At 34.0% G+C, this 15,100-nt stretch overlaps 1 protein-coding gene across 3 annotated transcripts in view; it reads left to right on the plus strand.

Annotated features, from left to right (window-relative positions):
* KIFAP3 (kinesin associated protein 3) overlaps positions 1 to 15,100 on the plus strand; it is a 194,726-nt gene that overhangs the window by 34,857 nt on the left and 144,769 nt on the right. For 2 of the 3 annotated variants that reach the window (XM_037825375.1, XM_037825374.1), the window contains exons 2-5: positions 6,936 to 7,067; positions 10,550 to 10,704; positions 13,229 to 13,284; positions 13,855 to 13,996. In XM_037825375.1, the coding sequence (XP_037681303.1) occupies positions 6,936 to 7,067; positions 10,550 to 10,704; positions 13,229 to 13,284; positions 13,855 to 13,996 (485 nt within the window). Of the gene's footprint in view, positions 1 to 2,952; positions 2,986 to 6,935; positions 7,068 to 10,549; positions 10,705 to 13,228; positions 13,285 to 13,854; positions 13,997 to 15,100 lie in introns of those variants that run through there. The other variant, XM_037825376.1, reaches the window with a different exon arrangement.

The following is a 15,100-nucleotide window of genomic DNA, read 5'->3' on the forward strand; positions in this document are numbered from 1 at the left end:
TTGCTGAATTACCCGTTTTATTAGTATGTAGTGGCCTTCTTTGTCTCTCAAAACATCCCTGCATTTGAAGTCTATTTTATCTGAGATTAATATTGCTACACCTGCTTTCTTTTGGCTGTAGCTTGCATGAAATATTTTTTTCCATCCTTTCACTTTCAGTTTCTTTGTGTCCCTGTGTCTAAGATGAGTCTCTTGTATGCAACATATTGATGGTTCATTTTTTTTGATCCATTCTGTGAATCTATATCTTTTAATTGGGGAGTTTAATCCATTTACATTCAACGTTATAACCGTGAAGGCATTTCTTGAATCGGCCATCTTATCCTTTGGTTTATGTTTGCCATATTTTTCCCCTCTCTCTATTAATATCCTTTATTGTACCCATACCGAATCTCTTTAGTACTGAACTTTTCTCCAAGTCTCCCTGTCCTTTCTTTGTTTCTCTGTCTGTAGGGCTCTCTTTAGTATCTCCAGTAGGGCAGGTCTCTTGTTAGCAAATTCTCTCAGCATTTGTTTGTCTGTGAAAAATTTAAGCTCTTCCTCAAATTTGAAGGAGAGCTTTGCTGGATAAAGTATTCTTGGCTGGAAATTTTTCTCACTCAGAATTTTAAATATATCGTGCCACTGCCTTCTTGCCTCCATGGTGGCTGCTGAGTAGTCACTACTTAGTCTTATGCTGTTTCCTTTGTATGTGGTGAACTGCTTTTCTCTTGCTGCTTTCAGAACTTGCTCCTTCTCTTCTGTGTTTGACAGTGTGATCAGTATATGTCTCGGAGTGGGTTTATTTGGATTTGTTCTATTTGGGGTTCGCTGAGCATTTATGATTTGTGTATTTATGTTGTTTAGAAGATTTGGGAAGTTTTCCCCAACAATTTCTTTGAATACTCTTCCTAGACCTTTACCCTTTTCTTCCCCTTCTGGGACACCAATGAGTCTTATATTTGGACGTTTCATATTATCTATCATATCCCTGAGGTCCATTTCGATTTTTTCAATTTTTTTCCCCATTCTTTCTTTTATGCTTTCATTTTCCATTCTGTCATCTTCGAGGTCAGTGATTCATTGTTCAACTTCCTCTAGTCTTGTACTATGAGTGTCCAGAATCTTTTTAATTTGGTCAGCAGTTTCTTTAATTTCCATAAGATCATCCATTTTTTTATTTAGTCTTGCAGTGTCTTCTTTATGCTCTTCTAGGGTCTTCTTGATTTCCTTTGTCTCCCGTACTATGGTCTCATTGTTCATCTTTAATTCTTTGAGTAGCTGCTCTAGGTGCTGTGTCTCTTCTGAACTTTTGATTTGGGTGCTTGGGCTTGGGTTATCCATATCGTCTGGTTTTTTCATATGCTTTATAATTTTCTGTTGTTTTTGGCCTTGTGGCATTTGTTGAACTTGATAGGGTTCTTTTAGGATTTGTAGACCAATTGAAGTCCTTATCTCTAATTTATCAGATCTACAGCTTTGTGGAGTACACTTTCTCTAACTAACCAGCAGGTGGCGTCCACGAGCCACCTGTTCTCCACAAGCCAGTTCTCCCCTGCTTAGCCTTTTTGGTTAGTGGGGGAGTGAGTCTTGTGGGGTCCAATTGGTGTACCAAGCTTGCGTGTGTAGTTGGTGTTGCCTGCCCTGTATATGAGGCGTGTTTCTGGGCAATCAGGGAGGGGGGGTGGCTCTAGCAATCAAATCTCCCTGGTGATCCTAGAGTTTTAAAGCTGCTGCAATAGTCTAATCCTTCAGTTCAGTCCTGCCAGAGTTTGTCTCTGCCACTGACCCACAAGTCCTTGGTATTGGCGTATGGCTCCTGAGACTTGCAAGTGGGCCCCTCTTCCAGGCCGTGCACCCCGGGTCCTCTGTTGAGGGATGACTGTGCTATGTCACAGGTGAGTGCCGTCCCCCCAGGGCAGTTCTGGGCTGCTGGGCTGTGTAGGGAGGCTTCCAGTCTGCTGAAATGATGGCTGAATGGGGCTTTGTTAATTCACACTGCTCTACCTTCCCAACTCTGGGACGATCAGCTGAGGTTGCAGGGAAGGCTAATGTCCACGCCCAGTTTTGTGGTGTGTGCCTGTTATTTGAAGCACTTCCGTCACACTGGGTTGTCTGGGGCAGTTCTGGGCTATGGGGCTGGCAATGGGCAGGAGTGTTTCCTGTCCACCAGGATGATGGCTGTGAGCGGACACCCCCCTTTTCTTGGGAAGTTGTGGTGTTCAGTGAATTTTCTCAGCCACTGGATTATTGCGTTTTGTCTTAGAGCTCTCCTAGTTCTGCTCTTGTCTTGACCTGCCCAAATTGCAAGTCTTTGAAGCTTTCTGTATTGGGCTTCTTAGAGTAATTGTTTTAGAAAAAGAAAAGAGGATTAAAAAAAAAAAAAAAAAGGGCCCTCCTCAGAGATCTAATGGGTTATTGAAATGCTAAGAGACAAAGCAACCAGGGCCATTAAGGAAAGGTCCACAGGGCAGAGAGATCAGCTTTTCTTCGGGATTTGCATATGCGCCTCAGGGCCTGAGCTCGGGCCTGAGCTCTGCCCTTCCCCTTTCTATGTTCACCAGAACTCCAAAAATCCTCCGCTTTTATTTTGGAGTTTTTCGTGTTGTTTTTTTTCTATGCCTGTCTCCTCTCTGCTGGGCTGGCTGCTCTCAGATTCTCTGGTGTCTGGTCTCCGTCTATCTATGGTTGGAGTTTGGATCAGCAGAATGAGTTTCCGATAAGGGCTGCCACTGCAGTTCTCCCTTCTCCTTCCTGGAGCTGACAGCCCCTCCTCCCACGGGACTGAGCCTGGCAGGGAGGGGCGCGGGTCCCCTGGCTGCAAAAACTTACAGATTTCACTGATCTCAGCAGTTCCACGTTTTCATGAGTGTTGTATGAAGTATGCCCAAAGTCAGATTGCTCTGTGGTGTCCAGTCCACGCAGTTCCTGTCTTTCTACCTAGTTTCCTGGAGGAGTAACTAAAACATACAGCTCACCAGTCTGCCATCTTGCCCCGCCCCCCAGGTATTCTTTTTTATGTTAACTTTTATTCTTACTCTTTTTTGTGTGTGGTAATGAAAATGTTCAAAAATTTATTGTGATGAATGCACAACTATAACTATATAATGATACTGTGAACAATTCATTGTATACCATGGTTGATTGTATGATATGTGAATATATCTCAATAAAATGGAATTTAAAATAATAAAAAAAGTAAATGGATACAAACATTAAACAGTAAACAAAGCTGGAATGGCTATATTGATATCAGATAACATAGATTTCAAGAAAAAAAAGAGTATTGCTGAGCATAAAATTGAATATTTTATACTGATAAAATCTATACACAGACAGTTTTAAAGTCAAATTCTAAGTGTTCAGGGACAGATTATTCCAATTTTACACAACTCTTCCAGGGGATATAGAGAGAATACTCCCCAACTCATTTTAAAATTTGAGAATAATCTCCATATGAATACCAGACAAGTATATTATTAGAAGGTAAATTGCAGACCATATCATTGAACAAGAATGCAAACTTAATCTATCCGTGTATTAAAATATAGCATTTTCAGGTTTATTACAGGAATATGAGTATGGTTCAATGCATTTTAAGAATTTGATTCAGCACATTAATAGATTAAGGAATAAGAATAAAATATGCTTACTCAAATGGATGTAAACAAACCTTTAAAACCATTCAGTGCACATTCAGAATTTAAAGAAAGAACTTAGGCTGGAAATAAAAAGGAATTGTGATATAAACATATTTAATGAGGACACTTTAGAAGCATTTCTTTTAATGTCAGGAATTAGTCAAAGATGCCTATTACAGTCACCTTAACATTTTACCAGAGGTCTTAAACAGGATAGTAAAATAAGAAAAAGAAAAGGTATTAAGATAGGTGAAGTAAAACTTCCATTATTCACACATGGTATAATTGTCCACATAGGAAACTGTTCTAGTTTGCTAATGCTGCTGGGATGCAAAACGCCAGAAATGGATTGGCTTTTATAAAAGGGAGTTTATTTGGTTACAAAGTTACAGTCTTTAAGGCTGTAAAGTGTCCATCAACAAAGGGTACCTTCACTGGAGAGAGGCCATTGGCATCCAGTAAACGTCTGTTAGCTGGGAAGACACGTGGCTGGTGGCTGTTTGCTCCTACTTTGCGTTTCAGAATGGCTCTCTCCGAAATGTCTGCATCAGCTTCCAACAGCCATCTTCAGAATGTCTCAGCTCCAGTTAGCTGTGAGCTCCTTCTGTCTGAGCCTATATAGTGCCCCAGTAAACTAAACAAGGCCCGTGCTGAATGGGTGGGGCCACACCTCCATGGAAATTATCCAATCAGAGTTATTACCTACAGTTGGGTGGGTCACATTTCCATGGACACTGATCCAATAGGTTCCAACCCAATCCACACTAATACGTCTGTCCACACTAGAATGCATTAAAGAATATGGGTTTTTCTGGGGGACATGATATATACAAACTGGCACAGAAACCCAAAATAATGTTCAAGATATTGGCATTAACATCATATCAGGTTATTAGGAAACAATTTCTGGATTTAACATCTATATACCAAAAAAAAAAAAAGAATGAATTTTTATATGCTAGTTTAAAAACTAAATTAGAAAAAAGTTATTTACAAAAGCAGCTAACAATATAAGGTACTTGAGAATAAATGTAACAAAAAAAAAAAAGATGGATATGACCTTTCTAGAAACAATATACAATTTCATTGATAAAAAGGTAAAACTTAAATAGATATACCATGTTCATGGACTTATGCCTTAATTAAGCTATAAATTCATATGTGAATAAAAATCCCAATAGGGATTTCACATACTGATCCTAAAAATTTGAATGGAAGAGCAAAGTCATAGAATGGCAAGAAAAATTTGAAGATGAAACAGATGGGAGGCACTTCCTTTATCAGATATTAAGACATTTTCAACTTGTTAAAGACAGTGTAGTTTTGCTGTTAAAAAGAGATCAGTAGATGAATTGAATAAAATAAAAACCCTAGAAATCAGGTCACATATATGAAAGAGGTAACATTGCAAACCAGTGGTGAATAGGCAGCTATTCAATAAATTAGGTTTTGTTTCCAAACTGTGGGTCGTAGTGTATCAGTGGGTTGTGAATAGAATAGAATGCATTGCACATAGTAAAAACAGGTATTATTTTATGAAACTTTTGTTTCATTTATGTGTGATTGTATACTGATGCTGTACTTATGCCTTGTGCCAAAAAAAGAAAAGAAAAAGTTTGAAAGACACTGCAAAAGGTGCTGATACAATTGGTTTTTCTAGAGGAAAAAAATTGAAATTGTATTCCTTTCCCCACAAAGCAAAAACAGTTTACAGGTAAAATAAAGACCTAAATGTGGAGATCAAAACTTTAATCATTTTGCAAATGGAGGAAATTGATAACTTCAGCTAGAACTCTTGGTACTGTAGGGGTGGGTGTGAGCCAAGTCTAATTGGAATTCACATGTGAATAGAATTAGAACAACCATTAAAAACTCTTAAGAGCTTTGAGGGCAACAGTGAAAAACAATGTTAGTGGGAGGGTTTTGTGGTATCAAGGTATGTTTTTTTGTTTTTTGGTTTTTTTTTTGGTTTTCAATTTGAGACGTGTTCATTTTAATCTGCAAATAAACACATGACAAAATAAATAATTTTTGGAGACAGATCTTTGAGTAGACTAGAAACGATTTCATTTGGTTAAGGGTGATCATATATTTTGCTTTGCCCTGGACGGTCCTGGTTTTCAGCTGTTGCTCTGGTTTAGCATTTGTCCCAGATTTTAATTTTTTTAATGAACTATCATTAGTAGATGGGTTTGGTATACTTCCACTTTGTATTTCCTGCTTCTGCCATGGTCTTGTCTAGTGTGTGAGATGTATGGCCTATTGTGCCATACCTATGCTGCAGGTTGCAGGATGCATGAATATCCTAGGCTGCCAGTTGGTAGGGTCATTTGGAATCATGGACAATTATGTTACATATTTGTGAAATATGTGCAGGAAATAGAAGCTGAACAAATCTGCCAGAGAGCATCTGGAGAGTAGTCTGAATACTTCATACAATAACTTGGTCATTTGTCACCTGGTGTAAATCTACAATTGTTCATTTATTTTATTACTTGATTAAACTTTTTAATTTTGTGATAAATTCTTTTGACAGCAATAAGTTTTAAAAATGTAACCTATTTAATGAAAAATTAAGGACTAGATTTTTGTTTCTCAAAATTAATGATGAATGTGTAACACCATGTTTGTCTGTATCATCTGCCTTAAGGGTCATAATGATATCACTAACCACATGAAGTCCAGAAGCATCAGGATCTACTTCAGAAATTAATAATTACAAACACTGCTCAATAGTGACAATTTAACACATGTAGTTTTGGAAGGCATGTTTTGTATCAACTCACAAAGCAAGCTTTTTCATTGAGATTAAAAAAAAAGAAAAACAACTTTTCTTTCTAAATTAATTTAGTACGCTTTTGGTTCCAGTTTTCCTGTGTGGGTTAAAAAAAAAAAAAAGTGATGTGGGACAGCTGTCTTTGCTTTTGAAGTGCCTACTTTTAGTTGAGGTCATTCTCTCCAAAACCATCTTAACTGTTTATGTTGCAATAGCTTGCTCATATGCATGATTCTTTGGGTAAATGTATTCTTCTGGATAGTGTCATTCATAAAAGTATGTTTTTGTGTGTGTGTGTGTTTTTTGTTTTTTTGTTTTTGTTTTTTTGTTTTTCGTTTTTTTGCAGGACCAAGAATTATCTATATAATACAGAGTTAGAGAAAAAAAAATTATTTCTTTGTCCAAGCCAAGAGAAAACTTGATTAAATGCATATTTTAATCCAGCCCACATGTTTTTGGAACTAGAAACTGCTAGATAAAAACTATGGACGTTTTGTCAGTTTTTAATCTGGTTATGCTCTTTTTATTTTTCATTTTAGAAAAGTTAAAGGAGGAAATATTGATGTGCATCCATCAGAAAAAGCACTCATTGTTCAATATGAAGTGGAAGCTACCATACTTGGAGAAATGGGGGATCCAATGTTGGGAGAACGAAAGGAATGCCAAAAAATGTAAGTTTTCATTTGTGCACATTTTGAAAGTAGTGAACTCCACAAACTTTATATAGAGTTAGTGTTTTAATCTGTGTAGATGATGAATGATTATGGCATTCTGCTAGACATACTTCATTTTAGTGAAGCAGAGATTGTAATTAACTATAAAATAGAGAATATTTATTCCAGAGAAAATCAGATTTATGGAAGCATAATGGGAATCTACTGAAAAACACCTATTCTGACATAGCCCATTTAGTAAATGTATATATTAGAACATAAACTAACTTGTGGAGTTAATCATAAAAGATATGTTTATGTAGGACTTTTTAGCTTAATTTAGAAAATTTGTATTTAAGGGATCCTATGTTTTTCTTTCTTCCCTAGAATTGCAGGAAGTGGTATGACTTTCAAAAACTCCCAAATTGGGGGCAGACCTTGAATTCATCCCTTGAAAGATGTTAGTAATAAGATTTAGGGGATTGGGCTTAGATCTCCCAATATCCTCCATACTTTATTTCCTGCCTTTGTGATACTTCCAGGAACCTCTTGGAACTGACTTCTTCATTAGCTGCTATTGTGCTGGTGATTGCCTTCCTTCCCTAGTTTGTGGAAGTAGAGAAGGTCTGAGGTTGTCTAGTATTCTCTTCTAAACCTCTTCCTCCTATAAAAGAAAAAGTTTTGATTTGAAAATTAGCTAGAAAAAATTCCTATCCTGTGTTTTGATGGTATTAAATATATGCAATTACTTGCTGTTTCGGAGTGCATACAGTAGTATTTATCACACTGAAAAACACTGTATTTTAACTATATACCAATGGTTCTCAACTAGGAATGATTTTCCCTCCTGGAAATATTTGGAGATATCTGAAGATAATTTTGGTTGTCATAACTGGGGGAGTGCTATTGGGATCTAGTGAGTAGAGGTCAGAGATGCTGCTAAACAATCTGCAGTGCACAAGACAGCTTTCTGTAACAAAGAATTTTCAGCCCATAATGTCAATAGTGCTGAAGCTGAGAAACCCTACAAACGCTTGGTATCTTACTAGGATATCCTAGTCTGTCTTATTTTAATTATAAGGAGACTAAATTGTATACATAATTTGTTAAAGATAATGGAGTCTTCTAATCTACTAGATTGAGGAGAAAAACGCTTGCATAATGTAGGTATTAACTCATATGCATGCAGTTTTTTGTGTTCTCTCATATTTTCCTTTGTCCTGTGTTTGTGATTGCTGCCTGAATTTTGCCTGAATTTTGAACATTTTAAGAAAGTATGGAAATCCTTTTGGATCTTAAAGGCAGATCTTAAAGGCAGATCAGCGTCTTTGCCTTTAGAATCTCATGTGTCTGCATTTCAGGAGAGCAATTTAGTTTTTTGTTCTTAAGTATGTAGCCAGTAGCCTATTCAACTAGAATTAAATTAGGATGCTGTTATTGTTTGAAAGTATGCAGGCTTTCTGGACAAGGAGTGCATTCACTAGAGAGTCAGACCCCTGGAAAGAGTTGTTACAAACTGGTTAGAGTATGTAGATTTAAACATTGATAAGGGAAAAATCTGAGTATCTCAACCCTGTGATACTCAACCCTGGGTGCACCAGGATTTGGGGAAGAATCATATTATGGGACCAAAAGGAGAACATATTTTATTAATAGTTGAAGAGGTTTTAGCAGTGGCAGCAGAGGGGAGGGTGAGTTGTGTAGATTGAGATAGGTATGAAGTAAAAAGGTCATTAAATTGAAGTAGTCAGTGCTGTGACCCAGGTCCAGAAGGCTTATATTTCATGTTGGGTAAAGGAATGTACAAGACCATCCTCAACAGAGTCCCAGTTTTCTGAAGATTTCTTTATGAGAAACTTATGGTTATTTTCCATTAAAGATGTGGGTACTTTTCTTGTTTAGTTTTTGGTGTTCTTAATAGGCATAGGTTGTTTAATGAAGATTCTATTTCTTGATTATAGGAATAATCCAGTTGACATACAGCTGATACTTTCTAAGAATTATAGCCTGACCTATTTTTTTCCTTGTCTTTTATAATGGAATGGTTTAGGAGAGGGACCTATACACTAATAGAAAATCTGTCTGTTACCCTGGATAAAAAGAAGATGAATCAGATTGCCAATATATATGTTAGTAGAAAATGCATCTAAAGAAAGATTTTGGAAAGCCTGTTTACAGAGTTTCTTTTGGGCCTTTTCTAAATCAGATTCATTACAGATGTCAAGATTTCCTGATTCTTTATTAAAATTAATCATGGAGAGGTCTTTTGAGAATTTTTGTCTGAATGGAACCTTCTTTCTATCTTTGCCTTCGGAGGTTCAGCTAAAACCACAAAAATAAAAACAATTTAAAAGAATAAAAAGTAGGAACATAAAAATATCCAAATAGGTAAATTAAAATAAAGAGCGTATTGCTAGAGTACTTGCTGCAAACTTTAGAAACCACTCAAACAGATTTACACATGAAAGGAATTTATTAAAGACTATGTATGGAGTGCCTTGCAGAATCCTGGGAGCCAGAGGTTTTGGGGTGTGTAGCTGGGAATAATATCTAAATCACTCTACTGGACTGGTTTTAGGAGAGATCATGTTCCTCTGAATAATGATTTCACAGATGCTAAACACAGGACATTTCCCTTAGATCTTTGCCCCTGCTGCCTCTAATATCTTAATGTCTGTCCACAAAAATTGGCCATCTTCACCAAGGAACAGTTCTATGCAGTGGCTGCTTTCTTGTGTTTTTCTCTTTGAATCTAAGCCTTGCATGGCTGCATCTGCTTGACAGCCTTTTACCATGAGCTTGTATCCCCGTCTTGAACCTAATTTTATGTCTTCATAGCTCTCCCAGGTGCCATGAATCCATGTAAATAGGCAATTGTTTCCAAACTCTGAACAACCTTTCCTTATAGGGTTCCCAGGGAATCTCCTGGGCTAAATTAAAAAGGAGGAAGGGGATGGCTTATTATTTTTTTTAGTGCAAGTATAAAATATATTCATTCATTCCACAGAGAGTCTCATGTAAGTCTTAAAATACGTCTGAATTTTTTTCTCTTCTGTGTTCTATATAATTACTAACGGAACAACTGAATCCAAAAATGATTAATATTGTGTTGTTCCTAACTAAAAAAAGTAAATTATTGTGGGTGTGCTCAAGAAAGTGATTCATTTTTGGTGATATGTATTCTCACATCCAATAATGATTAATTACTGTATATTTTGAATCAGAAATGCTGTATCTCTGACTATGCTGTTCTGCCTAGAATAGTCAGATGTTGATTTAATGCTTGTTTTTAAAATCTTCTTTGTCTAGCTCAAAGAAAGTGATGGCTTTTTTATTTTTGTAAGTCTGATTGTATCTAATACCTTATTATATTTTAATAAAGGATTCTATACCAAAATACATTTAAGTGTTTTATAAATTATTTATTTAAAAGAAACATCATTGAAGCTGTTGCTTACTTTTATAAAACCTGAGATTTGTAAATTCTGATATGCTTGCAGCATTCGTCTTAAGAGTCTGAATGCCAACACAGATATAACTTCCCTGGCACGGAAGGTGGTTGAAGAATGTAAACTCATTCATCCCTCAAAACTAAATGAAGTAGAACAGCTGTTGTACTATCTACAGAACCGCCGTGATGCATTGTCAGGAAAAGGTAAATTGAAGAAATCCTGATTTTTAATACAAAACCAGAGTTGTTTGACTATATTTTGTACTTTGATATTTGAATGTTGGTTTTTTTTTTCACTAGTGCTATGAATGAGAACATGAATGAAAGAATAAAACATACTAGCTAGGATTTATGTATGCTGGATGCTGGACTTTGTATTAGATGCATCCACATAAAATCTGATTCTGTTTCATTATGCTGTGTATGTGCGCAAAGATTTATGTATGCTGGACTTTATATTAGATGCTTCCACATAAAATAATCTGATTCTGTTTCATTATACTGTGTGTGTGCGCATAGTCAGTGAAAAGGAGTAAAAAGGGAAATGTCTATGTCATACTGATTATAGAATAATTTTAGGACAGAAAACCTATTTTTCTGAATTTCTTATTGACATTATTTTAATGGCTTATTTGTGTTAAAATATATATCATATGCTTTAGACTATCCTAACAATATAACTTTTATGAATTTTAGGAAAATATTACTTTTTTCATTCCTTTGTGTCTCTATTGTTGCCATTCTCTTAACTTTAGTTCCTGCATAAAAGAACCAAGCCATTAAAATACTAAGAGCCAAGCAAGTGATTATTTATAGAAGACATTTTCAAATAATCTAAATAATAAAAAAGCACAAGTATTTAAATGGAAGGTCATTTCAGACTCTTGAATGGTAACTATCACATTTCATAGAATTTATTAATCTACATATCTTTCACCATTGATGAGTTCTAAATTATGGTGCCTTTGAAATAACTTAAAAATGCTCAAATTGTGATTGTAAGAAGTAAAAAAAAAAAATGAAGGAAAAAAATTCCTTAGACTTCTTTCTCCATCCATAGCAAATAAAATGTCTTGTGACTAATATGCACGTTTATTAGTTAGCCCTAAATACAGTATCTCATACATATTATGTGATCAATATATATTTGTGGAATGAATTGAATGACTGTGAATATGTTTAAAAGCAAAAATAGGCATTTTGAACTTTATTGCTTCTGATCATATGGCTGGCACTCAGTGTATAGTTGTTAATTATTAATAACAAGTGTTATCTGGATAAGGAAATAGTATTTATCAAGAATTTTATAGAATATAAATATTTCATATTAGATTCTTCTTCTTAAGGTACCTCTATAGATGATGAAAGATAGCATCATGAAATAAATGCAAAGTGAGAAACATAAATCCTGTAGGTTTTAAAGATAAAAGTGTATTTATTGAAGAATGTGCAATATAGTTAATACTGATTTTTCCTAATGCTGTATTCTTATAATTCACTGAGTTTTCAGGGCATATCAATCTCCTCACCCTTGCTCAGAAATTCAAGGAATATGAGAAAATACTCATGTTTTCATAGTGGATAAAATAATTCAAATCAATATATTTCTCTACAAGGATATTAAAATTTAAAGACATATATGAAATGCTTTACTATATTAAATGTACACTTATTTAGAATAATGCAATTTTTCTTTCTTAACTTTTTTACTTAGTATTCACTATTTCAAAGCCAGAAGCCTTTCCCTTAAAGTGATTCAAACAAAATAATACTTGTTTGACTCTGTAAGTCTTTAGCTCAAGTGATTTTTTTTTTGCTTACTTAAAACCACTGTCATGGTAAATTATCTGTTCAAGACAAAATTTAGCTGTTGACAAGACGTGACCTTATCCAGAATGGCTGCTGTTCTTTTTGAAAATAATAAAGGCTAATTCCTACTGTATGTAAAACATATTTGCTCATTATAGAATCAAAATTGTGACACTACTGTAACTTATTTTAATGTATATGCATTACTTAGTGTTTTTTTTTTTTTTTGAGCCAGATCACTAGAATATTTTTAGTAGTTTTTTTGTTAGAAAATGAAATTTGTTATTAACAAAGTAATCCAATATAACAAATGGCCCAAGGTTGTGTTTAACACCTTTGAATACCTCTTTAATTTATTTGGAAACAAGTGAGGATTAAATTAACACAAACATTGTTTATTTTCCTTATAATTTGTTATCTTAATTTTACTGATAAAAATTATTAGTGAGCAACTGTTCTTTATTTTAACTTTTAAATTACTCCGGTCATTTCCTTTTCCTTTGTCAATTTTTATTTGTTTTTATATTACACAAGTTACTTCTTTTTGTTGTTGATTTAGAAAGGGAAAGAGAAGATATTAAAAATAGATTATTTTGCTTCTTGTTGGCAAATCTGGCTATGCACACACACACACACACACATACATACAATGCCAAGGGACAAAGTTGAAATTTCTGCCTTTAATAACTTGAGTGATGATTTATAGATTTTATTCATTTATATTCTGTGATATCCTCATTAGAACGGATGGATTATAGTAAACACTTTTAATACATTGAAAAAAGATAGATTATTTCATAGACTTTTCAGTTTTAATATCCCCAGCTTTACTAGAATTAAACTCAGCTGCTGAAAATAAAAGTTGACCCAGAAACACTAAAAACCTAATTCTCCTCATTAAAAAAAAATCTTTTTACAGAAAAAAAAGAAAAATCAAGCAAGCCTAAAGATCCACCTCCATTTGAAGGAATGGAGGTAAGACTGTTTTCTAATCTAATAGAAAATTGGTTGTAAGGTGTTATGTTTTTACCATCAATAATGCACACAATTACCTTAATTAGATGTGGAATTTAAAAAGTTATTGAACTTTAGAAGTACCTGAAAATGATAGAAAATCAATATTTAAATTGATAAAGACAAAAATTGTTGAGTGTGCTTTTTAGACAATTTAACAATTTATTTTGATAAAATATATAAGTTGTGAAAAAATGTTTTAAATGTTGCAATTCATTTTGAAATCCTGTTCATCTATTGTAGATACAAATTATTTTGCGCTACATTTAAGGTACTTTATATTGATAGACAAATTTTTATAGTTTATTGCATTATTTTATCATATGATTTACAAGCTTATTTTTGTATTGGAGGTCTAGCATCTAAAGGTCCAATTTCTCCCTACAAAGAGTTGGCTACTCTGAGTTCTTTGGAAATATGTCTATTGTTGTAAAGGGGAACATGTTGATTACAAATATCATTCCTTTGACCTTGGATCATTTGAACATTGTTGTTCCATTGGAGTGCTTCCTGCTTCTTCCTTTGTTTCAGATTGATGAAGTTGCTAACATCAATGACATGGATGAATACATTGAATTATTATATGAAGATATTCCTGATAAGGTTCGGGGTTCTGCCTTGATCCTTCAGCTTGCTCGAAATCCTGATAACTTGGAAGAACTACTATTGAATGGTGATTTATATCTAGAAATATTAAAAATGGAAAAATAATTGTAAAACATGATTTTAAAGTTTATCATAAAGAATAAACTAAAATTATTTATACCAGATTTAGGAATGCATATATTTCCCAGCTCTCTGTTACCTTCTTGCTCAATTTTTTTAACATTAGAGAGTAGCATTTAAATATTCTCTGGAGAATTAAAAAACAATTAAATTTAAACTAGGAAAATCAAGCATTAATGGTAGTGTATCTTTTCTTTTACTCTGGAAAACTTTTTTGTATTTCCAACTAGGATACAAGATACAAGATGAAACTTTTGATATTTGCACATGAATATATAAAATGTTTTTATTAAATTAGAATTTCAATGTTAGTTTTCTCTCAGTAGCAAAGCAAAAGCTGTACATCTTTATAATTTCATTTAGATTGAATTTAACACCAGTTGTTTGCTTTCCCTTCCCTAGAAGTTCTTGGTAGTAAAAGCAAAAGATATAATGCTCTTAAAACCTTTTTCTTAGTAATAATAGTATAAAATTATTTTAAAGCATAGTTTGCTGATCTTCCTTTTTACCAAAAATAAAACATGGAAGATTTCATTATTACCTGATTTCTATCACATGAGAAAGAATACTCTGTTTTGTTCATTGTCGGACTGCTTTTATGCAGACTGCACAGTGCACACCAATAGTTTGTAGCTTAGAATATGTATCTGGAGAGCTTTCCAGAGACCCTAGGACATTACCAGTATTCTAATTTGTACATTTAAACTTTTAAAAATTATATAATTATTATATGAATATGTTCTTTTAAAAGAATTGGAATATTACAAATAATATTCCATTTTTTGTAATATTGTTTACAAATTACAGATTAGGGGGTAATATTGACCATTACCCCCTAATCTGTTTTGGGTTTTGTAGTGCATTCTTTCAGAGCTTTTTCATATGTTTACATGTATGTGTGTATGAGTTTTTTCCATATTAAAATATAGACAATTGCTTTATATGAATTTTTATATTACTAGTATATTTCTCATTTAATTTTTTCTGTATACATTAATGTTTTGAGAGTGCATGCTTGTAGATACATATAGATGTAACTAATTTCTTTTAA

Source organism: Choloepus didactylus, chromosome 2 (assembly GCF_015220235.1).
Source record: "Choloepus didactylus isolate mChoDid1 chromosome 2, mChoDid1.pri, whole genome shotgun sequence".
NCBI lineage: Eukaryota > Metazoa > Chordata > Mammalia > Pilosa > Megalonychidae > Choloepus > Choloepus didactylus.